Source organism: Grus americana, chromosome 20, assembly GCF_028858705.1.
Source record: "Grus americana isolate bGruAme1 chromosome 20, bGruAme1.mat, whole genome shotgun sequence".
Taxonomy (NCBI): Eukaryota; Metazoa; Chordata; class Aves; order Gruiformes; family Gruidae; genus Grus; species Grus americana.
In genome coordinates this window covers 5443695-5466628 of record NC_072871.1, presented here as the reverse complement: position 1 = coordinate 5466628, position 22934 = coordinate 5443695, and the positions used below count along the sequence as shown (strand labels likewise).

At 47.9% G+C, this 22934-nt stretch overlaps 1 protein-coding gene across 1 annotated transcript in view; it reads right to left on the bottom strand.

Moving 5' to 3' along the window:
- LOC129215463 (collagen alpha-1(XXVII) chain-like) overlaps positions 1 to 22934 on the bottom strand; it is a 162588-nt gene that overhangs the window by 88283 nt on the left and 51371 nt on the right. Inside the window, exons 12-15 of the mRNA XM_054848650.1 lie at positions 20747 to 20800; positions 19481 to 19525; positions 6261 to 6314; positions 1706 to 1750 (exon numbers count right to left, since the gene is read on the bottom strand). Coding sequence (XP_054704625.1) covers positions 1706 to 1750; positions 6261 to 6314; positions 19481 to 19525; positions 20747 to 20800 — 198 coding nt within the window. The remainder of the gene's footprint in view (positions 1 to 1705; positions 1751 to 6260; positions 6315 to 19480; positions 19526 to 20746; positions 20801 to 22934) is intronic.

The following is a 22934-nucleotide window of genomic DNA, read 5'->3' as shown; positions in this document are numbered from 1 at the left end:
AAGACAGGTCAGGCTTAGCAGCAAAAGGAGAACTGCTGTTTTTGCCCTTTTCCAGGAAAAACATTAGAACTTGAGGTGTCAGTACAGACTGACGTAATGGATCAAGACAGAGAAGGTGACAGACTTCAGATATCTGGTGATGGAGCTGAATCTTGGTCTAGGACATGCAATGCCAGATCCTGGGGCCACTCAGGGAGAAAAAAAAAAAAAAGTTTAGTTGTACCTCACATAGAATTTGGTGCCATTTGGGTAGCTGTAGCCAATGTGGGACAAAACCATCATGATCACAAAGGCAGGTTAGAAACCACACACTGCCTTGTCCTCATTTCAGATCAGCTCCAGGCAAAACCTGTCTTTCCTGGCCCCTGCGGTCCATCCCGAGCACATAACAACATGGCACTGGCCGGATCAGCGAGGAGGGGGAGGATGGGCAGCCTCTTGACTCCATCATCTCTGGAAGGATCTTAATCACATTTACCGTGTCTGACCTTTCACTTTCTAACAAACAAATATCTGTGAGATAATAGCAACCAGGTTAAGATAAATCTTTCCAGAAACTAGGAGAAATATGATCCAATTTGGACAGTACCCTCAATCATATGCTTTTAAATAGCAATTTTCCTCTTACAGTGCTTTGCTAGGAGCACATCCTTTCTGCTGCTACGGCTAAAGTAGCTTCTTTCATCTCCACTAACAAGGGGAAATACAGACCTAATTCCTGGCTCCGCAAAAAAATTTCTGAAGCCTTAAACCACCTTTGCCCAATCCCCCATCTGCAAGACGGGTAAAAAACCCACTTGTTCCACAATATTCTCTGCTTTTCCTTCACGGAGTATAAGATTTCTGGGTCTGGTGCTCTATGTTCGTGCAATGTCTAGGGCAATCGAGGCCTTGATCTCAGCTGGCATACACCCTCCTATAATTTAAGCTATGGAAAGACAAAAGGGAAAGATTTTTAACCTTTCATTGCAAATCAAGGTTTCATGGATTATTATAACCGAGGAGGAATCATTTTGAAAGAATGCTGTCGTACTAACAGAGCCTACCACTTTTTGTGCATGGAAGGAAATAACTTGAAACAAGTACTGGGACCTAAAAATAAACCATAAGATGTTCAGCTGGGCATTCACTAACCCCCAGCGCAGCTGCCAGAGGATGAGTTGCCACCCATCCTTACAGCCATTTGTCTCCTGCTGGGGAAGAGTGTAATGAAGGATGGAATTTGGCTGTGCACATAATCACCTGGATTAGCAATGGGATGGTGAGAGTGCAGGTAAAAGTCCTGTACGCCCAGAGGACAGACGGTTCCTGCCCACGGTCTCTCCAGTGAGCAAGAACTGTGCGTCCTTAGGTTACTGCATACAGGGACCTGCTTTTTAAAAGACGACAGATCCTGGTGTGGAATGAACATTGCATCTTTGAAGAAATACCCTGGTAACTGCTATCAAAAGGGCGAGTTATCTAGGAATAAGGGCACTAACAGCAAACCTTTAATCTGTTCCCTCTGGCTTAGAAAGGGTTTGCCCTCCTCCACCTCCCAGTCCACCAGGCAACCTCCTCTCTCCCCAGATGTCACGCCTCCCCCATACAAACAGTCGTCCTGTTCGCTGCCCTGCCACAGGAAGAAGAAAATCTGTGCGCAGTTATGCAGGCTGAAGGGGTTAAAGCCCCGAGAAGCCAGATCTCCATTTGTTTTTGTACTTACAATGAGTCCAAGGACTCCAGGAGGACCTGGGGCTCCCAATTCTCCCTAAAAGGAAAGACGAACCGACACGGTTACGGACACTTTGTAGACAAACAGAGGCTGAAAGGCAGCTCAGTGTTTCAAGAACTTGAGGAAAGGGAAAAGACCGTCCCTCCCCCTTCCGTCCCCACCCCCCCCCAGCCCCTTCCCCAGCCAAAGCGATCGAGAACTTCCATCTTAACGAGTGTGCTTGTGAGCGCAGCCTCTCCAGACACAGGGCTGCTTGTTGTTTGGCAGTTATTTGCAGGGCTGACTTCCCCTCCCAGGAGCAGGCTGGATAAAAGAAGCATTTCACTGTGCAGGCAGGGGAGCGGGTGGGAGCCTGCCCCAGGTGAGGTGAAGGTGAAGGCATGGGCAGGGCGAGGGACCAGGGCAGGGCAAAGGAGGCACGGGGGCAGCAAAGCTAAGGTGAGAAGGAGAGGAAAGCTGCTGCTTAGCATTGGGAAAGGTGAGGTTTTTGGGAGTGCTTTAGAAACTATAAAATTCATGAGAAATGGAAGACTTGGATGAAAATTAAACTGGGTAATTTGAGGAGAGGGTATGCCAGCTTCTGGGGCTGGTTGATGTGCCCTGGAAGTGTGTTTGGCACATGGGGTGCTCTGGGGATGCTCCTACTACATCTAAGAGCTGGTTTAAGGTGAGGAAACTGCAGCGTCCCCTGCACTCTGCCTCATCCATCCGGGCTCCCATGCAGAACACCAGCTACCCATTTCTTTAATTTTCAGAAACAGCCTTTGGGCTGCAGCTTGTCTGCAGGAAGGTGGCTCAGCACCTCTGTGTCCCTGAAGCAGGGAGCTCTCTGCAGGGAACCCACCACTTGCTTGAAGGACAAGTCACCTCTAATCACACCAAAGAGAGCAGGAGATGGACTGCAAGAGATTTATTTCATCCTGGGCTCTGCGCCCATTTGCCATGTCTCAGAGACCGCTCCCAAGCAAGGCATTTTGGAAAGTGCCAGCTCCTCTTAGAGACTTTTCAAGAACAGCTCAGAGCTCACCATTTGGAGGGACAGACTGCTCTCTGGGGTTGTGGGGCTGGTTTGAATTCTCAGCTTCACCACAAACCCCCTCTGTGCCAGCTTCCCAAAGACGTGTGGGTGCCAGGAGTGCTGGCAGGTGCCTGATGGCATTTCCAGGTGAAGCGCAGCAGAGAGGCTGCATCAGACCTGCACAAATCAGCTACCCAGGTCCCCAAGTACTTCAGCAATCCCTGCGTGACGCTCAGCCTGTCCCAGCGTCTCCTTCGGCAGATCACCCGCTGCCTTGCCGCATCGACAGCGGGTTGCTTGTCAGGGCAAGGACCTGCTCTTACACACCTCCATCTCCAACGGGGCCTCTCAAAACAAGTGCATTGGAAATACTAAACTTCTCGTTGGCTCTGACAACTCTACCCCTGCTCTGGATCACGCTGGCTACTTTCTTTGACAGACCAGCTCAGTTTATGGTGCACATCTGGTGGAGTCCCCCTTCAGTGCAATAAAGCTCCCCTTTTATGGAAAGATTTGCCTGGTGAAAGAATGAAAGAGAAGGGGACGCAACGTGACTAAACGTGCTCAGCCTCCTTGGGTAAAGGGTTATGTGTGTTTATTTTATGGGAAGTGCAGTAAAGGACTATTGGGCAAGCACACACAAAAAGCGTTTCATAATCTTAACCAGCCTAAAATTGCTTTTTTATGGCCGGTTCCTTTCCTGCATACTTGGGACATCTGTGGAGCAATTGTTCCTCACGGGTGGGATTTGTGCGTCCTCAGAGCTACTGTAATAAGGTCGGCTTCAAGGTTTTAGTCGAGGCCTGGCATGAGTAGGCTCAGCAAGAGGGGAATATCCCCAGGAATGCTGAGCACAGGAGCTGCATGCTGGCCTGGGTTTCCCAGTAAGCTCTGCAGGCTCCAAGGGTGGCTGGGATGAAGACTGGGTGGATGGTCAGCTCTTGGTGCCACCAGTTGCACGAGTGATTGCCCAGATTTCTGAGTTATGTCATGTGGGTATTCCTCAAGAGAAAGGGTAAATGTGGAAACGCACGGCCTCACATCTAACGCAAGAGATTTTACTCGTGGAAGAGGAGGGGTGGACTCCCCTGGGAGACGCGGAGAGGATTAGTTCTTAATGTGAGCCATTCCCTGGCCTGGGAAATGGAGGATTTACAGGTGCTCTTTCCTGACTATCAGTAAGGACAGGCTGGTCCCTGACCTGCAAGAAAATTTGGGCTCTATTCTCCTTTTTTCAGTGCATGAATCAGGCACTGGGACAAGAGACAAGGAGATGAATCAACAGTCCTTTCCCATGTCTAATTCCTGTGATTAAGAGACTAATTAGAGTAGCTAAAGCGCTCCGGGAACGGGGACCTGGAATGTGATGGCTCAACAGTTCTCAGCAAGTTGGTAGGAGGGAAAAACGCCCCTGCGGTTGGAAGAGTCTTTGCTCTGTCTGGAGGGGACGGAAAGAAGATCAGAGACCGTCGGCTTCAGCCATCCCCATGCAACGGCAGAGGCGGCAGCAGCGTAAGTGCTCAGTGGATCAAACGGAGGACGGAGCAGTTCAGGACCCGTGGCAGCCTGCCCGCCTGCCTACAATTTAGCTGCATACTCTACCTAGCAAACTCGGCATATTTGTGTGTTCCACAAACAGACTTTCTGGCATTTTTCTGCGTCTGTGACTCCAGTTGTGACCCTGTGAACCTCCCTTTAAGTCAGCCGAAACAGTCTGTTTTCATTCTACAATCTCCAAGGCACATTAATATTTAAAAGCCGTTGATAAGATAAAAGAAGAACAATCCTTCTGGATGAATTAACGGAAGGGACATTTGCTTCTCTGTGATGCTCTGGGAACTGGCATTCAGCTAACATTGAGCACATCTTCTGAATGGGGCTTAGACAACTTGCAAATTTAAAAGAAAACAAAACAAGTTATTTGGAAAAAAATGTCTTTTTGACCTCCAGGATTCCTGCTCTTCCTGGTGGGACGGCTGGAAATAGCAATACAATCTAGAAAGTCTTCTACTTTGGGACTACTGATTCCACTCTGACCCATGGCTTAAGTTGACTAAGGATGGGAAAGGTCTTGCAGAAGTATTCCTTGGGAATCTAATTCTTTCATTTCACTGCATTTGTGACTCTTGTATTGAGCTCCCACAAAGGCTGGGGTGCAACTGAGCTTGGCTTGCTGGTTAGAGACACTTGTGCAAACAACTTTTATGCTGCATAAATGGTGAATAGGAACTTGAAGACACTTGCGGAGTGGGTTACTTCACACAAATCATTGCATCAAATGCCAAGAGCAGCACTGTGATTATGTGTGAATAACCAAGACAGCAGGAATTTCAAAGATGAATCAGTACTGCTCACACGCTAATTGAGGGAGAACCAACAAAGTCACTCAGAAAATAATTTAGAATAATACGTCTGAGAACTTTTTCAATCCACAAGGGCATGTTTTGTGAGTAGTGGAAAACACAGCACATACCCAACTGTATGGTATTAAGTGCTATAAGAGCAGAGCAAAATAAATCTTATCTGCATCCAGCTGCTTAAATGGTCTCTGGGACCATCCTGACCCAATTCCCAGGAGATACATCCCATTCTTAGAAAGCCAGCAGGGTTCAGATGAAGACCAGAGAGAGGCCAAGAACTCAGGAGCCTGGAGACTTCTCCCACTGCAGTGCCGGGGCCGGCTGAGGCATGGGGCAGGGCAGCAGAAGCCTGAGCTATGGTGTCTGTCCCTCAGTGCTCCCAGACACGGGAGAACGGAATCTGGCACTTTTTGCATCAGTATTAGCATTCTCTTCAGGAGAGGAAAGGCACTGAGCTTGGAGAACTTTAGAAGCTTACTTCTACAGGCTAGTGAGAGGCAAACCAAGTGGTACCAGCTTGCTAACCTGCATCAGAAAGTGAAATGTGGTGAAAGGAGAGGAACATGCCTATTTCTCTGTGTACCTCAGACCTCTACACAACTGAGTACACGGCCTGCTTCTCTGAGGGTTCACGTGCACTCAAGTAGCCATATGTGGTGCCTTATGATACGTCCCTCCATCTGTCGGCCCAAGTCTCTCTGCTATGTCCACACAAAGCTTCATCCAGGGCACACTAGTCAACAAGGTGATTCCTGTGGCTGTCACAGGTTTTGGATCAGGCCCTGGGGTACGGACAACATGCTCCAACCACTGTCTGCTCATCAGGAGCAACATCCCTACCTTTTCTCTCTTGATTTTATTTCTAGTCATAACCTCAGGATGAGAAGGCACCTGTCAAGACCAAGGTGCAAGAAAGGCAACAGATGGAGACAGAAAGCAAATGCAACGGGATGACCTGGCAGTTACAGGGTGTTGAGTCAAACATGGGAATTCACAGCATGCTTAAGCAACGCAGGGACATACATTTGTTTCTTAGGAAAGACAAACCCCCAAATGCTAGCAGCTGCCACCAAACTTAAAAGGTTCTTTCAGCACTAACTAGCATGATGCAGCACAATGTGCTGTCTACTGCAACAGAAAGAGAGAAGAGGAAAAGCTATCAACTTACTGGGTTCCCATCGATGCCTGGAGGTCCTCGTTCCCCAAAATCACCAGGAAAACCCTGAGGACAGGAGGCAAACAAGAGTATTAGTTATTGATGCACCCTGGTGTAAAGACATTCAGCTTAAAAACTGCTCCCCCTGCACTCAGTGCAGCACTTTGGTAGACAGCAGGTCACAAGGAAGTGTGGGCCATCCAGCCTGCTTGTTCTCATCCAAACCATTCTTGCTCTACCAGCAGATCTGCTCAGTGAGAAGCTCTACAAGGCCAAGAGCTCTGACTCACTGCTCTCTCCTGGGGCCAATGAAGGGTAACCAGAAGTACCATTTACAAGGCTCAGCCGTGAGTCGCACATTAATGGGAGCCTCGAGAGGAAGAAACAGTGAGGAGACAGGAAGGCTTTTCCCTTGGCCATGCTATGAAAAGCACTCATTGCTGAGGCTGCTGGACCTGACTTGTTCACACCTTGTCTTGCAGGCTCTGTCCAGCTCTCAATCAACCGTGCCTTTTCTTAGTGCCAGTTGTCAGCCCTGGGCATGCTTCATATGGCAGGAAAGGTTTTTGCAGCACCATGTAGAAAGACAACGTGAGTGTGCATAACAGAGAGAAGGGGCGGAAATCAGTGCTTCTGTCCTCCTTTTGGTTCACCCAAGTACTCCAATATGTCCAACAAGGAATAGGCAGCCCTGAAGATTATGTCTTGTAGTTTACATATGAAATGATAATCCCACATTTGGAAGATCAAACTCTGTATTTAAAGATACAATGCTTTCTGTCCTCTTTCGGGAAGAAATATCCTACTGATAGGATACTTCCTTAAAACTCAATCCCAAATCCCTTATGTTCTGGAAGAATTCATAAACCTCACTGCAATGACTATCCTCAAAAAATGGATTGTCAATCTGAATTATTTCATCCTGTCTACTAACACAATCATTTTCACAGTACCCCATTCTCATAGGATAGCTGAATAGCGTAATGCCTGTTGGAGCCCATGCCGATGCTTAATGGAGCTGATCAAAGATGCCTAGTGAATTCACTCCAATGCATTCACGATCTTTCAGCTTGCCAGAGGAACAAACAGTTCCAAGCTCATTACGGTCCACACCCCAGAGCTGTGAAAGACCATGTTTACTACATGAAAAAGTCACCACAAAAGACTTCTTCATCGTCTCATTATATCTGATACAAATCTGGAAGACTTCAAACAATTATAGAAAAGGGAGTGGAGGTACTGAGCCAGAGCCAGAACGTTGTGGTGCGACACGTTCTCTCACGCGCTCTCAGACAGACCCTGTGCTCCCCTAAGCCCCCCAATTCCTATTACAAACAAATCATACAGCAGCTTGCTCGGCCCTGTCCTGTCGTGCTCCGTCTCCCTCAGAAAGAGCTCAGCAGACGGGTATGTAACCTGCGTGGTCAGTAACCCCTCTTAGTCACTACACCGACATTTTCAAGGAGGAAGCAGTTGAGTTTAAGATGGATTGGACTCAATTTTTGTTTGAGCTTGAACTTCATTCCACAACGGACTGGCAGGGAGCAGGCTGCCAAGAGCTATCAGGGACCAGCTCAAAGATCAGCAGCTTCAGGGCTACTCTGAACTTCAGCGGCAGGGGAAGGTGCGTTGGGGAGGCTGTGACGCTGAGGTAAGAGACTGCCGTGACTCTCCACTTCTTTTTCTTGCATGCCCCTTAAGATGCAGTGAGATAAAATACGACACAGCATCCACCTCCTTTGAGCCAAAAGGGAAATCGTCGTCTGCTAGAGGAGCTCCCCATGGACAGAGCCTGCACAGAGCCTAACCCCAGGCTGACTCCTAGACTTGGTTAATTCAGCCAGGGCTAAAATCCTGCTTTATTCTCCACACTATTCTGACTGTGGGCATCAGGATGGAAACCTAAGGAATATATTTGCATATAAAAGGCTTCCTAGCCAGACCATCTACCTTTGTGCTACAGTTCAAAGTGGGAACTTGTGAAGCAAAGCTCCAACCACCCCTGCTCCCTGTTCTGTTTATGGTGGAGCAGTCTTGCAGGGTAAGCAGCATTGGCTACATGAGGCTACACCGGAAGGTGCGCTCCAGAGACACAGCAACAGGCTACAACTGCGAGTGGGCACGTTACTTCTGACTCAAACTAGGAGTCACAGTAAAACTGCCTTACTCCCTTCTTTGGCTTCACCAGACTCTGAGATACAAAGTACAACACAACCACGTTCTGGGCTAGCTAAGAGTTTAAGAGACAGGGATGGAGCAGAGAGGGAGACGATGGCCCTTGCTGAGCCAGAAGGATGCTCTCCCTTTCTGTCTGCTCCCATTTACTAGAAACACTGGTTACCTTGGAAAAAGAAAGCTGAAGGAAACAAAATGCGACAGCCAACAGCAGCATGCTACATGCAAACCCATCAGCAACACTGAAAAGTGAAACGGTCACAGCCGACACAACAGGAAAACTATACTGGGAAGGTCTGCAGTCAAAGATGTCATCCAAGATCTCCCTTCATCTTTGAGGGTTTATAACTCCTGGTCAACGCCACTAGGTAAAAAGATACTTGGTCAAATCTAAGGTGCGAGATGGGAGACGTGTTTAAGACAACCAAAATTTTACCACTGACTTCAGAGTCAGCATTTCGCCTCTTCTGTACCAATTCCCTGCAGCATACAGTACGCGCTCCTGAACGGACACAAGCTATCGCTTGCTTGGATTTGATACTTCTGTTTTATGGGCACCACCGCAAATGGGAAAGTTGTCTGCCTTTTTCCAGCTGGGCACTACATCCCTCAAGCCTGTGCACATGCCAAGAAGCTGTGGTAAGCAACCACTGGAAACAGCCTTCTGCCACCTAGAGACAGAGATGTCAAATATAACAAGGCGGCGAGGGGGGGGCCTACAATTTTCTTTAATGAAAAAAAGGGGAAAAATAACTCTGTTACATGCTGAATCAATAAGATCAGAATAGAGATGTGTAGGGAAACCTCACTGCTCAGGCAAGACAGAAAAAAAAGACTGCCTTGGAATGTTTTGCTGTTTACAGTCATACAACTTGCCAAGGACAATATGAGTGTGCAGACTGATACTGTACTTATGCTGCCGCAGATTTCAGTCACAGCCTTCCCCCAGCTGCATCTTTCCTTCCTCAGAGGGCAGAGCTGGGCGCAGAGCGACCCGTGGATGCCACAGAGCAGCCTGGCCCTGGGGCTGCTGAGGTGTCTTCTGTCAAGCTAAGGTCTTGCCAATATGGGAAGGTTTTACTACTTTGAAAAGTACAATTACATTAATATAGCTACAGCAGCATAATATCACCTAGAGGAGTGCTTGCTCCAGACTAAAAGCATTTTCTAAATTTGATTGAAATCTCTTCCAATGTGATATAAGCAATGCACCCCTCTGCCAGAACAAAAGTGGCCAGATAAGGAACTACTTAAATTCATATGCTTCCCACTAATCTCTTTTTATGCCTCAGTTTCTAGTACTAACCTCGCTGCTTAAAGATAAAGACATAGGAGATTTGAGGCACTTGGTAACAGAGTTAATAAAAATCTAGCTTTTACACAGGCTTTCCGACAGTAGAACTCCAAGTATTTAAAAAACCAGATTATTCCTGTTCTGAAGGCAGAGAGCTGAGTACCTGAGGTCACTTGCCCAAGCGATGCAGTAAGAGATTTGGCAATAAAACCCATTCACAGCATACTGTGGCTTCCTGCACAGAAGGTTGCTGCCCATCCTCGAGATGGGATGGAAGAGCGTCAAAGCAGCAGAAAACAGGGAAGAAAACCCAGAACAGTGTGGGCTGGCATCATTGTTACTGCAGCCCAGCCCAAGACAACCCTCAGCAGCAAAGCCAACACCTGATTGCCCTTAACACGCCATCTGCTCTCCTGGCACGAGCACCCCTCCCAGCCTGGGATCACAGATCTCTGGGGCGATGGGTGGTCCCCTGGTACTTTTTGGGCCAAGCTGTAAAACAGTCCCAGAGGAGGAGAGAAATGGAAAGAGCAGCTTCAATTCAACTAACCCCAGGCATCCTAGCCCAGTATTTGAGCTTGGCAACACAAGTATTAACAGTCTTTTGCACGTTAAAGGAGACCAAGGCTGGCGGCTGTGGCACGAAGGAGGATATTTCAGCATCCATACAGTCTCCAAAGACTCAAACCAGGTTGTGAAAATCTCCCAACACGCTCTTGTGCACAGCAGGAAACAATCAATCTTTTAAGCCCCTAATGAAAAAGCAAGCACTTTCTTTCCATGGGGTAAGCAGCAGCAGTTTAAACCACAATAACAGTTCCAGTGACCACAGTGTCCTAATTTATTGGGTCTCACATGTCTGTAAAAGCTATTTTTCAGTGCCTCTCCCCTCCTGCCTGAGCCTAAAGGACAGAGATGTTCCCCAGGAACAAAACTAGTGCTATTCAACCGAAACAAGCAGCCTAGGAATTACAAGCAGACTTTGTTATCCCATTTGTTTCATTCCTGTAAGCAGCACTACCTCTCCTCTCCCGTGCGCTGTTCCAGCAGCCTGAGGAGCCCAAACGGAGGGAGAACACATGGGGCAGGAAGCTCATTTTATGGTGCTGGCGGACAGGCAGATCGCAACTGGCAGCCCATTAGAGGACACTTGTGAAAGGGATTAAAGAGCCCAGCACATTCAAAGTCTCCTTGACCTTCCCAAAGTGAGTGCAGAGGGTTTTCTGGTACAGAAAATCCACCGTTTTTCAGGGTGCAGCTGTTTTTCCAGGAAGCCTTGTCCCGGGAAATTACGCTCAAGAATTGGGACGGTAAAGAAAAACACCCTAGTGAAAAATACCTAGCCATGCATCCTGCCCGCTCGGTGGGAGGGAGGGGACATGCAGAGAAGGACCAGGACTGGGAAGGGATGGCAAATGGCAGCAGAGCTAGGAGGAAAAGGCTCGACTAACAAGTTCTGTTGGCCAAGAGCCAGTGGGGTGCTCCTCCACAGTGGCTGAAGTCAGGTATGACAAAACTTTTGGCTCTATCTCATAGCTGGGAAATACAGAGAGGAGGTGGGGGAAAAAAATCCAGCTGAATGGCTTTCACATTGTCTGAAGGAGAAGTTCAATGAAAGAAGCAAGAGGAAGCTTGAAGAGGAGTTGGAGAAAAAGCATACAAAAGCAGATGCTTTGCACTAAGCAAGATCCAGGTGCTTCTGTGCTTTCCTGTCCCCACCCCAAGCAGAGATTTACAGTGGTTGCACACTGTCCTCACTGCACTCAGTGAAGCTGAGGAACCACTATTAGAGAGGGAACTGAGAGAGAGATGCAAACTGATTTATCCCAGGTAACACTGAGAAGTCCAAAGCTGAGCCAGTAACTAAATCTCTCTCTTTGACATCCTACAATAGTGCCTTAATTCCTTTCCATCCACGCTCCCTGCAAAGGGCATCCTTTCATTCGCCAGGAGACTCCTGCGGAGAACAACCAGATCTAGACAGACACTGGAACCAGCTCCCCCAGCATCAGGGGATTACATCCCCCTCCACCTCCCCTTCCTTTCTCCTCTGCTTAAAACAAACAGAGCAGCCTGCCCTTTCTTGCTGTTGGCAGCCAAAGGGCTGCTCCTGGTCTGAGCACTTCTTGTCCCTCGTCCCTGGAAGCAGCTGTCCTCAGGGAAGCAGAGAGCGGGGAGACGCACCGGGTCCTTTGCTTCCCCAAGGCCTTTTCAGGTGTGCGCATGTGGGTGGGTGTGTTGTATGTATACAACATCTGATTCAGTTTAAAACACTTTCCCTGATGGAGTAAGGGAGGCAGTCTGGCAGCTGCTGCTCCGAGGAATCCTGGCAGGTCTTCACGCCAACAGAATCCTTCTCCAAAAATAGGATTTTATTTTCCTGTTGGCTGAAGGTGAAACTGCTCAAAACCAACCAGCCCTCCTTGTCTTGTCTGCGAAAGACTTTATTTGCCAGTTGGCTCCGGCCAGGTGAATCTCTGCCCAGGAGTCTCCCCAGGGATGGAGCTCGCAAGTCAAACAATTTAAAGAAAAAAAAAAAAAAAAAAAAAAAAGGTGGTGGGGGAGCAGGGCTGAGGGTGAGAGAAGGCATTCACTGGAAAAAAGAAGGAGAATAAAATAAACAAGTGTAGCTTATGTTGGCAGCTCACGCCTCTGAGAGCATTCTTGGTGCAGAGAGCAGACGTGAGCCCCTCCACAGGTGGGCACGAAGGCAAGCGGGCTGGCCCAGACCCAGCGCTGGTTCCTAGGGCGGCCAGAGTCACCCTAAAGGGATCCTGGCAAACCCTGTGCTCCCGGCGCGCCTGCTCGCTAGCTTCAATTCACACAGCTATGCAGGAGCCTTTGCCTTCTGCTCAGTCTAGACCCGTGACTGTGACGCTTTCACGCCTGCAAAGAAGGGAGATGCCACCCTCAGCTGGGTACGGGACCGGCGGTCCTGCTGCAGTTCTGCTCCTCTGTCACCCAAAAGGGAGGTTTGCTCGCTCTCCCTTCACAGCTCTGTGTCACATCCTCTTTGGATAAAGATTTCATGGCGCTTTTAAACATAACTATCCCTCCAGGGCAGCCAGTTCCACCTGAACACGAGCAAAAAATCCCCTGAAGCCCCTTCAGCGAAACATCACTGATGTTAGCTGACAGCCCCTCCGCCCTCTCGACCATCTGCTGTGCTCCCTTTGCACATGTGTATGATCTCTTCCCAGGTCTGCGGGGCTCTAACAGAGCGCAGATTACACAGACCCAATTACCTAATGCTGAAAAGCACTGATTCTGCCAACAATCCTAATTATTTATGGCCAAGATTTCCAAATCAAGCAGCCTCCTATTTAAGACAGTCAAGCTGCTTTGGCGATCAAAATGTTTTCAACTATTAAAAGTGATAGTTGCATTATTTTTTTCTTGGAATTTCTAACGAAAATAATTTTTGGACTTGGATCTGGTTTGTGAATGAACATTTCCCTGAAGGAAGAAAGATGCTCTTGTGTTTAGGAGACCTTGGTTCAATTCTTCGTGAGCTTTTTGAATGACAATGGGCAGGTCACTTAGGGAGATTTTGGAAACAAACCATCTTTGGGTTCGTCACTTTTCTTTCAGCAGAAGTTATGGGCCTTGGCACCTTTCAAACCCTTTTCTCTGTACTTTGTTTTGCCCATTCTTTAAAAAAAATGAAATACATGCTAATATTGACCACCTTGCCAGGTTATTTGGATGATGTAATCACGAACACAGGGACACGTGCTGATATCAGAGTGACAAGTAACCACTCAAGCACCTCACCACAGAGATTTGGGAAACTCCAGACATGCAGAACACAACTCTGGCCAAAACCAGATGGTGACATTTGCTCTGGGCTCGTGCCTGCATTTCAGAGTGGTGAACCAGGCCCAGAGGGGAGGAGAGACTGGCTGCCCAGTTTCTGTGTCCAACTTAAGCATTAAAGAGTCACTGATTGCTCAAACCAAACCTATTTTAAAAATTCAGGTTAAGAAAAATTATATCAAAGAATTGACTTAGACGGCTAACGGGAAAAATCCAATTCATGGGCTAAAATGCTCTCAGTAACTGAGGAGTTTTGTAGATTACTAATTTTCAGGACTTCCACTTTTCATGCAAACAGAATGATTAAAAACATATTTTTTTTTTTCTAAATTAATCAGTTCCTGAAGAAGGCGCCAAACTTTTTGGTGCTTATGCTGGGGTATCGGCACAAGACAGAGAGCTACCCAAGTCCTGCCCATCGATTCCTACAGGCCACCTGTGCTCCTTCCTGCAGCTCATCTTGCGAATCTCCCTGTACACACAGGTCCTCAGCCTGCGTGTTTCTCCACTAACTTTAGCTGGTCACATCTGGAAGTACATCTCTATAGGTCCAGGACCCACAGCTGAACCTGAACTGGGACACCAGCTGGGAAGGAACACTTTATGGGTTGGAGGATGAGTTCACCAAGTGCTCAGATAAAGCAGGCCTAAGCACTAAAGCTATGTGGAAGAGCAAATATTTATTTTCTGAGGATATATACTGATAACATCATTTAGGATCAGTTAAAAAATCATCCCTGTTTCTTTCAAACCTTAGCAAATGGCTTGTGGACCAACACACTGAACTACCACCTAGCTAGGAGGGAAACCAAAGTTTATCCCTACATCTTTAGAAATTTTTCAATTTTAATTCCAATATTTCTTTAAAATGTTTCTAAGTCTTTAAATAGAAGTAACAGCTCCATTCTTGCTCCTCTTTTTTTGGTAGGTAACAAGATCTCAGTGACAAAAGAGACATGGCTGGACCCTTAGCAGCCCACGTGAACCATGGTATTCAGTGCTGTAGGTGAGAGCTCTTCGGGTGTCTACCTAAGTCATGTTTCTTAAGAGAAAAGCCACATGTGCTGCCTCTTTGCATCCCCAGGGAGCCCATTCAAGTCAAGTGGAGTTTGGCAATTATTTGTTAAAGAAGAATTACTTCAAAATGCTGTTACCGGTTTCCCAAATCTCAATTTGTGTGCAGGAGACTCTGGCCTGGTTGACTTCAAAGGCAAGGAAGGACCTCAGCTGCATCCAAAGCAGAGAAAAGATTGGAGCAAGAAGAGAGGAGTTGTTTATCGTCTTAGTCCCTACAGAGAGCAGCAAAATTTGTTTTCTCAGTAATTTGCGGTTATGCCAGCCTTTCCAGACACATGGCAAAACATTTTTCCCCATTGTTTGCATGGACAACAGCTGAGACTGTGTAACTTGGCAAAGCCCCGTGCACTTACGTTCACCACTAAGTTATCTTAGCTGTATATCAAAAGGTCGAGGGACGCTGTAAAACAAAACCTTCCTAACTCAAAGGCAGCCCTGCTTTTTGCTATCTAGCGTCTCCCACAAGGCAACGCCTTTTCCTATGATGCAAGAGCCTACCCGTACTGGTGGGGAGTGCAGGGGTATCGCATGCACTTCTAACAACTTAGCAGATAAAGACAAAAAGAATCTATTGGTGTTCACTAGAGGCAGGAGGTAACACATTAACTTTATGTGTCAACATGGAAGAAGACAGCAGACGTGAGAAACAGCCTGGCAAGAAGGCGCCGCTGCGTTACAAGCTGAGAGCTGGCAAGGGGGACCCCGCCTGTGGTCAGCTCATGGAAAACGGACGCCAGCTTCGGCAGCTTGCCGCCACATTGATGCTCACAGCAAATACGGAGGCTACGTTAGAGTGGCTTGCCAGATCACCGCTGGCGCTCTCAACCTCCACGCTGTGGCTGGCAGGCAGAGGGAAGGGAGACTTCTAGACTCGCCTATGCACTGATCCCCAATACTTAAAATCCACATGCCACTTTATAGCACCTCTTCCTTGACACCTGAGCAGTAATCCTTGGCATTTACCTGCTAAGTTTCAGCTACTGAGCTCAAAGGATTGCTGAGCGTGTCGTCCCTGCCTTGCACAAAGCCAAGAACACCCAAACAGCTTGTCTGAAGTTGCACGCCATGGGGAGAAACCAGGTCCCGTACCCTCTTCCCCCTCCTGTGCAGTCACCAAGCAACGCAGCGTCTCCCCACCTTGCCTTGGCAGACTCCAGCCACTCTCACAGGCAGAGGCGTCAGCATCCTGAGGAGTGCAAACCCTCCCTCTGCGCCTGCTACTTACACAGTCTACTCCACCTGTCAAGCCATCTCCTCGGAGCAGCACTTCAGCAACACGTTGGCACTTGCCAAAGGTTGCGCAAAGCCTGATGGCAGAGCCTGTGCTGTCAGGAGGCATTTGCCTCCCTGGCCTGGGGTTGGCCGGCGGACAGAAACCCCCATCACGCCACCCGACAGCTGGTGGGACGCAGCTGCGTATCGCTCACAAACATGAGCTACAGGAGGACAAAAAAAAAAGAACAGTAATGATGAGCACAGCTTGACAGGCAGGGAAGCCGAAACGCCTGCTTGTGGCATTAATGATTAGCTCACGCTACCATCACCCAAACCTCCCAGCCCTGGGGATGGTCCTGTGCTGCTCTGTAATCCAACCTGATGGACCCTTTGGGCCAGGGCTTCTCTTTCACAAGGTGTTTGCATGGCACCTCACACGGCGAGGCTGTGAGCGTTCAACTGAGCTCCAGGCATGGGACCAGCAGCACCAACAGGTTCTCAGAAAAATATAAAGAAACCACAGCTGTGTTTGGCTAAATTGTGAACAGACCTCAGACAAACCCAGGAATTAGTATGTCTTGGAACTAAACTTTGCTCCTTCCTTCCTATCTCCTTTAAAGTAATACTACTAATTAAACACATCGTAAGCAAAAATCAGGCATAAATAGTGCAGCTAGCGCAGTATTGATACTCTTATGTGAAAAAAGAGATACAAGCATACATCAATACCGAAGATGAAAAAAAAGAGCTCAAAGCTCTTTGGATGTATTTCCTGAAAGTTCGCCTTTAAGTCTCTTTCTTCAACAGGGCTTGAGATCTTCTCAAAATATTACACTCTATTTGAAGTTTAATATAATCTGCAGGGCAGACATTTCTGATTGTAGCTACCCATCTCCCATAAGAAACTCTTATCACTTTCAGCTTTGTGCTTCTGGAAGCTGTCTCCTCGCTATATCTCCTCTTCCCGTGGGTTACCTCCTTCAGTGACAGTACATCTCCTTTCTAAAGATGAACTAGGACTGATACCTTGCCTCTGCATGCCAAGATAAAGGGTAACAACAGCTTCTCTCGTTCCTTCCCCCCAGCTCGGTGCAGACCACAGCCCTGCTGCCCTCACAGCAATGGGGCTTTTTTTATCCTTTTTTTTTTTTTTTTTTTGCCAGCTACTCAACTCAACACCATAAAAATCCACACAAACACCATAAAAAGCCATTCTTCTCAGCCACTGCATTGGCAAGACTGAAGGTTTAAGCAATTGGCCGCTTCAGCTCCAGGCCTCCAGCCTACCGCTAAACCAGGCCGCAGATCCAGAGATGTACAGACTCATGTTATTTCAGCCTCCCTAGTGCGCTGCACTTTAACCATAATTCTCCCTCTAGCCCACCCCAACCCTCTCCTTGCTCAAGAGTTCGCCAGGGCCCATATGTCAGAAATGCGCTTGCCTCCTATGTCGCTGATGCACTGCGGGGAGAGTAGAGTGGGAGGTGGAGTCAGCTGTTTCCACGACAGATTCACCGTGTCCCTCACAGCTCTGCAAAAATTAACTTCCCTGGAAGGGTTTCAAGATCTGACTCATGTCCAGCTCTTCTATTTTAATCATTCCCTCTTACATCATTCTCAGAGGCCCACGGTGTCACGTGCAAACTCCCCCAGACCCCTGCTCCTCCTCTGCCGAACACTTAATCCGTTGCTGTCTCTCATCCCGAACAAAACTAGGTAGAAATGTATTTGATACCAACTCCTTCCCTCTCTGCAGAGCATTTACCAGCTTTGGATGGTAGCTAATAAGGGCTTCCAAGAGCTCTCCATTGCAATGACAACATTGAAACAGAACAGGAACAGTAGCCGTGCCAGCAAACCTAGCAGCACGGGGATGCGAGAGGCCAGAAAAATCACAGCAGGCTCACTACCAGAGACAGCAGAGGCCAGGAGATAAGTGTTGGGAAGGGAACCAGGTCAGCTGGTTCCTACTTTCCATTCTCCCAGTGACTTCCTGAATAACTCTGGATGTCACTTAATCTTTTTGTTCACGCTCGGAAGTACAAATCATCAGCATTGGTCCATTCAAGATTTCTTATTAAAACCGGTATCATGAAGCGGGGATGGAGCCAAAACTCTCTGAAAGAGCCGAGTAGAACAAAGATGCTCACGCGCAGCCGTTTAATCCCTTCTCTAGATCCCAGCCTAAATGCCTCCACGGTTGAGAGATTCCCCGCTGATCTCAGGGGAGCCCCTTGTTTGTAACAGTGACCGCCAGACAAGAACTCTTGCCTGGAAGATTACAAATGCTAGCCAAACAACAGCTGGAACGCTTTGAGCCTCCAGCATACTCTGTGCAGAAACAAGGCAGAGAGCAGAAACCCTGTACCTAACGACAGTTGCTTTGTTTGTTTTACTCTGGTCAATGAGTCATCGTTACATCAACTGGCTCTGCAATTATTCATCACAGAGATTTCTGGTGCAACCAGAGGCTTACAAAACCATAAGATCTGGTACAAATTTCCACCACCCCCCCTCAAAATAATCTGCTCAACCTCCCTCCCATCCCAGGGACAGAACAGCCAGCCAGGATGAATGTGGCACTGTCGGGATGTTTGCGTGGCTTTGACTGTAAGAACACCAGCAAGCGGTAGGCGTGGGACTCCTGGAAAGCACGCATTCGCATGCAAGGGTGACAAGGGGAAAGCGCTGGATTTTTCCGTGTGTGGGTGAGTGGACATTTTACAAGGAGCCTGTGAGTGCAATGATGTCAGGAGATCGAGAGAAGCTCAGGCTAACATGCAGGACAAGGTGCAGAAGCAATGAGACACACCAGAGTACAAATGTGCCTGATCTCTCCGCTGGCTCCTGGACCTGTATACACTTTGCTAAAGGAAGCCCGCAGAATTGCTTGGAAGGAGGCTGATGTGGGAAAGGCTTTCCTTCGTGCCCTTTCCCTGCTTCCTCTACTCATTTCAGTACGTTCCCCACCTGCTTCTATTTTGCTTTTTGCTACAGTCAGCACAATCCCCCTTCTTCTACGCAGCTCTCAGTTTCCACCTTGTATTCAGCCCTACCTACAAACACCTCTTCCTCCTGGCCAAGCTCTCCAACCCACCTGGTCTCCTTGCTCCTCAACCATGTCTTCATCTGATCTGTTACTGCTTTAACTCTGTACCACCACCAAGGACAAAAAGGTTTCTATACAAAAGCGCACTTGCATTATACAAACTGGGATGGTACAAGGGCTGGAGAGAATCACAGCAAAACAGAAGCAGAGGTGATGGAGCACAGAGCAGTAAATGTGATGGAGCGAGCGCAGACACCAGGGATGCTGCAATCACGGCACGGAATTAAAAAGTGCATTCAGGGAAGAGGCTGGCCAGAGGGAGGACATTGCAGAAGAGAATCTGAGAAGTGTAGGATCCAAGGGAGCATGGAGACTGTGCGAAAAAGAACAAAAATGCCTGTGAAGTGGGCAGAGCATGAAAGAAAGGAAGAGAACAATATTTGTAGCTTCAGTTTTCTTCCTGCTTGAGAAGAGACATGGAAAGGTCTGTTCGATCTCCCCATTTAGTTCCCATCAAAAGATATGAAGGGACCCAGCCAAAAGCCAGATGTTTTGTTTCCAGTTTCATTCAACAAGGTCTGCATAATAGACGAGGAAAAACTTTACCGGCCTACCCATCTTGCCCCTCTTCCCAGGAACGCCAGGGATCCCCTGCAAGGAAAACACACAGAGAAAAAAAAATAATAGGTCTGGTTGAGAAAGCAAACAGCCAACCAACAATACAAAACAAAACTAGAAGAGAAAGGGGAATGTAAAACAGGCTAATGACTGCGGCATTGTTCAGGAATCAAAATGTCAGCTACTTGCAGTCAGCTGCGAGAGCAGAAGACAATTAACCTTCACCCACTAACTACGGCCCTCCCTGAGGACACACGCAGGCAGCATCCACACCCAGGGCAACAGGCTGAAGCTGTGCTTAGCAGGAGCAGTCATTAAGCTACTGGTCTGGAACTGAATGAAGGCCACCGCCAAGGCACTCGCTGGAGAACTTCTGTTTATGTTTCTTATTTAGTTATACAAGCATTAAATCAGTGACTCTAGAGTGCAGGGCAGTCCCCTCCCAGGCAGGCACACTCACTCCCACACCCTCCCGGGGCCTCCCTTGTTTCTGGAGCTTGCATTCGAGGGAGAAAAAGCTGGAATAAAACAGTCTTCATCTTACAGCGACCTTCCTTAGGAGCTCTTGCAGTGGGAAGAGGGAGCCCTTGGATGGGTAGAGTTCAGGCAGGTGGGGGGACACGGGGGAGAAGAGCAAAAAGCAAGGGAGGTCCTGCAAAGCTCTGAACACATGGGTTTGGAGAAGGCACAATGGAAAGGATGGGGAGAAGGAGGGACACACAGGAACAGCACCCCCAGCTGCCCATCCACAGGCCCCAGTCTTGACTGCCCAGCTCAATGCAACTGGAATGAAAGCCATTGTCAGAAAGTCCCTTCCAAGAGCCAGGCTCTTTCCAGACACCTCCACCTGGACACCCAAAATACTGGAACACTGTGGCTGGGAAGTCAGCTCCTGTGGGAGCAAGGAATTTCCATGTACATTCTCCCCCCAGGCCCATCCCATTAAGATGAACTGTTAAGGGGGAGGAGGAAGGAAGGTTTCCAGTGAAGGAAAATACACAAAAACTCCTCCCTACTCAACAGTGGGGTCTGATGACCCTGTCTGAAGCCTAGATTTTCCTGAGCTGCATATCAACATCATACAGGGACACAGGTCTTCATGCAAAGGCAGAAACAGGTTCGAGAAGGCATGGTTAAACATTAGACATGCTCGCCTCTTTCCTCAGGAACAAGGGATAGAGAAGGTTACAACAGGCTCTGAAGAACTGTATTAAAAAAACCAACACATCAAGGCCTTCTTCACAAAATACTCACTCGTTCTCCATCAGCCCCTGGTAGTCCAAATAATCCTGGGAGACCAATATATCCCTAAAGAAAAGAGGAAACAAGTAGTCAACTACATTTCTCCATTAGCAGTCACTCAGTCTGTCTTTCCTGAAGAGCAGAGCATCCTCCAGCGTTGGTCAATGGCAGCCGTGATGAAATAAACCTTGAGGCAAGTGTATATGCCCATGGACTGCATGGTGCTGGCTTCCACGATGTAGTCCAAGGGCACATACCCTCACACCAGGGATCATGAGGACTCCGGGCAGGAAAAGGCCAGCAAGAAGAAACCTTACCTGGGCTGGCTCTGAGTGTACCTGAGGGAAACGGAGCTTGGTTCAAGGTTAGCAAGAGTGACAGCAAAAGTAATGCACATGTCTACATCTCCTTTCCTCTCTCCAAGGGCTCTTTCTCTGCCTCTGGCTCTCATTCCCAACTGTGCTGTGAAAACGGCCTGTTGTACCAATCCCTCTATGTTTATGTCACGCAGTAGTTGCACACCGAGGCTCCTTCTCATGCAAACACCACCTTCCCCTGGCCAGCAAAGTTGCTCACCGCCCCATTGCTGAGAGAGGAGCAAATCAGCTATGGTTCTGCAAACTCTGTTGCACCACCAAGACCTTTTGCAAACACTTTGCCAACCCGAGCACCAAGGGCCATGCCGGGGCAGGAAGAGGCTGAGCGTGCCCATGTCAGGCTCTTAGGATTGGTGTCCAAGGCTCAGCTTGCACATACGTACAGATCCTCTGAAACCCAACTGCAAAGAAGCCTCTTTTGCACCAACGTGTTTCACAAAATGTGCTCCTTTCACAGTCCTCGGCAGGCAGCACATTTTCCAGTATGGGACGTTTCTCTACCGCCTTGGGAGCCTGCTCAGACAGGACACAAATGCTACATTTCCCTTCCTTTGCAACAATCGAAGCCTTGTGTTTAATCCTCTTTGCTCAGCAGTTAGTACAAAGTTACCTTGTGTGCTGGTCCTTTGCAAAGGACTAATTTGTGCCAAACATGCAGAATCAAGAGGAAGTGAATTTCAGCAGGGAGCCCCCTCAGTGGCACCTCGGTGTTACAAGAGCCAAGTGTTAACACTGATTTTCTCTCATCTTTCTTTCCCCATCATCACTAAATCTCTTACTGTCAACCCCACCAAATTTTTTCACCAGTCCATCGCTCCCTTTCGGTTGCGCTTCCTTTAGAGATGACACCTAGCCGGGAAATACGGCCACGTTAACATGATATCGTCTGCCTTTTCCTCCTGAACCCCACGACAAACCATGTAACTGCTGAACTACCTCCTGCAGAAGAAAAAATAGAGGTGGGGGGGTGAGGTGGAGGAGAGTTCACAGCCGGCTCCCTCAACCCACAAAATGCAGATATCTCACCTTAGTACCCCATTCTGATTGCCTGCAGTTGAACTGAGAAATGGCTTTCTTGGGTAGCTATAAATATTTCAGTCCTCAGCACTCCAGGGTGCAAAGCAGAAAGTAATTTTCAAGTTTTACATTCTGCACACCTATCACATGATAATTACGCGAGGTCCTGGTTAGGCCAGTGAAACAGATGCACCAGGGAAAACTTTAGCACTTGCAGAAGTGAGGTGAGCAAGCTGTGCTATCTCAGATCTTCCTCCCTCCTGCAGGACATTCAACATGCCATCTCCCTTCCCAGCTCGGGAATACAGCTAGCTACAGGGTCAGCATTTGTTTATTCCTTGCAGTTTTCCTAGTGATGAAAGCCAGCTGGTTGAATTTACGGCATTTAGAGAAAGTATCACGTGTTAGAGAAAGGAGGGATTTTATTGGCTCTGAATCTCATTGTGAATTTATAATTGCAGGAAAAGAACAAAATGAGATTAACGAGAGCCTTAATTGGTGGTAAAAAAAGAAAAAAATCCTTTGCAGTGAGAATGAACCCCCAACAATTCAATTTGGTGAGCAAACCCAGGCAGAACAGAGATATTAATGTTTGTATTTGCACATGGCTTCAAGATGCTGGCTTGCTATTCTGCATAATGATATAAATCACTCCCAAACCCAGGACTATACCCAAAAGAGCCCATATTTAGCATGGTCGAAGACCGCTGAACCACACTTATTGAAACTAAAGAGGCCTTTGGGAGATGGGGCTTGCAGAAAGTCCAGGCTTTGGTCTTTGGTAGGAATTTGTATGCCATTCTTTC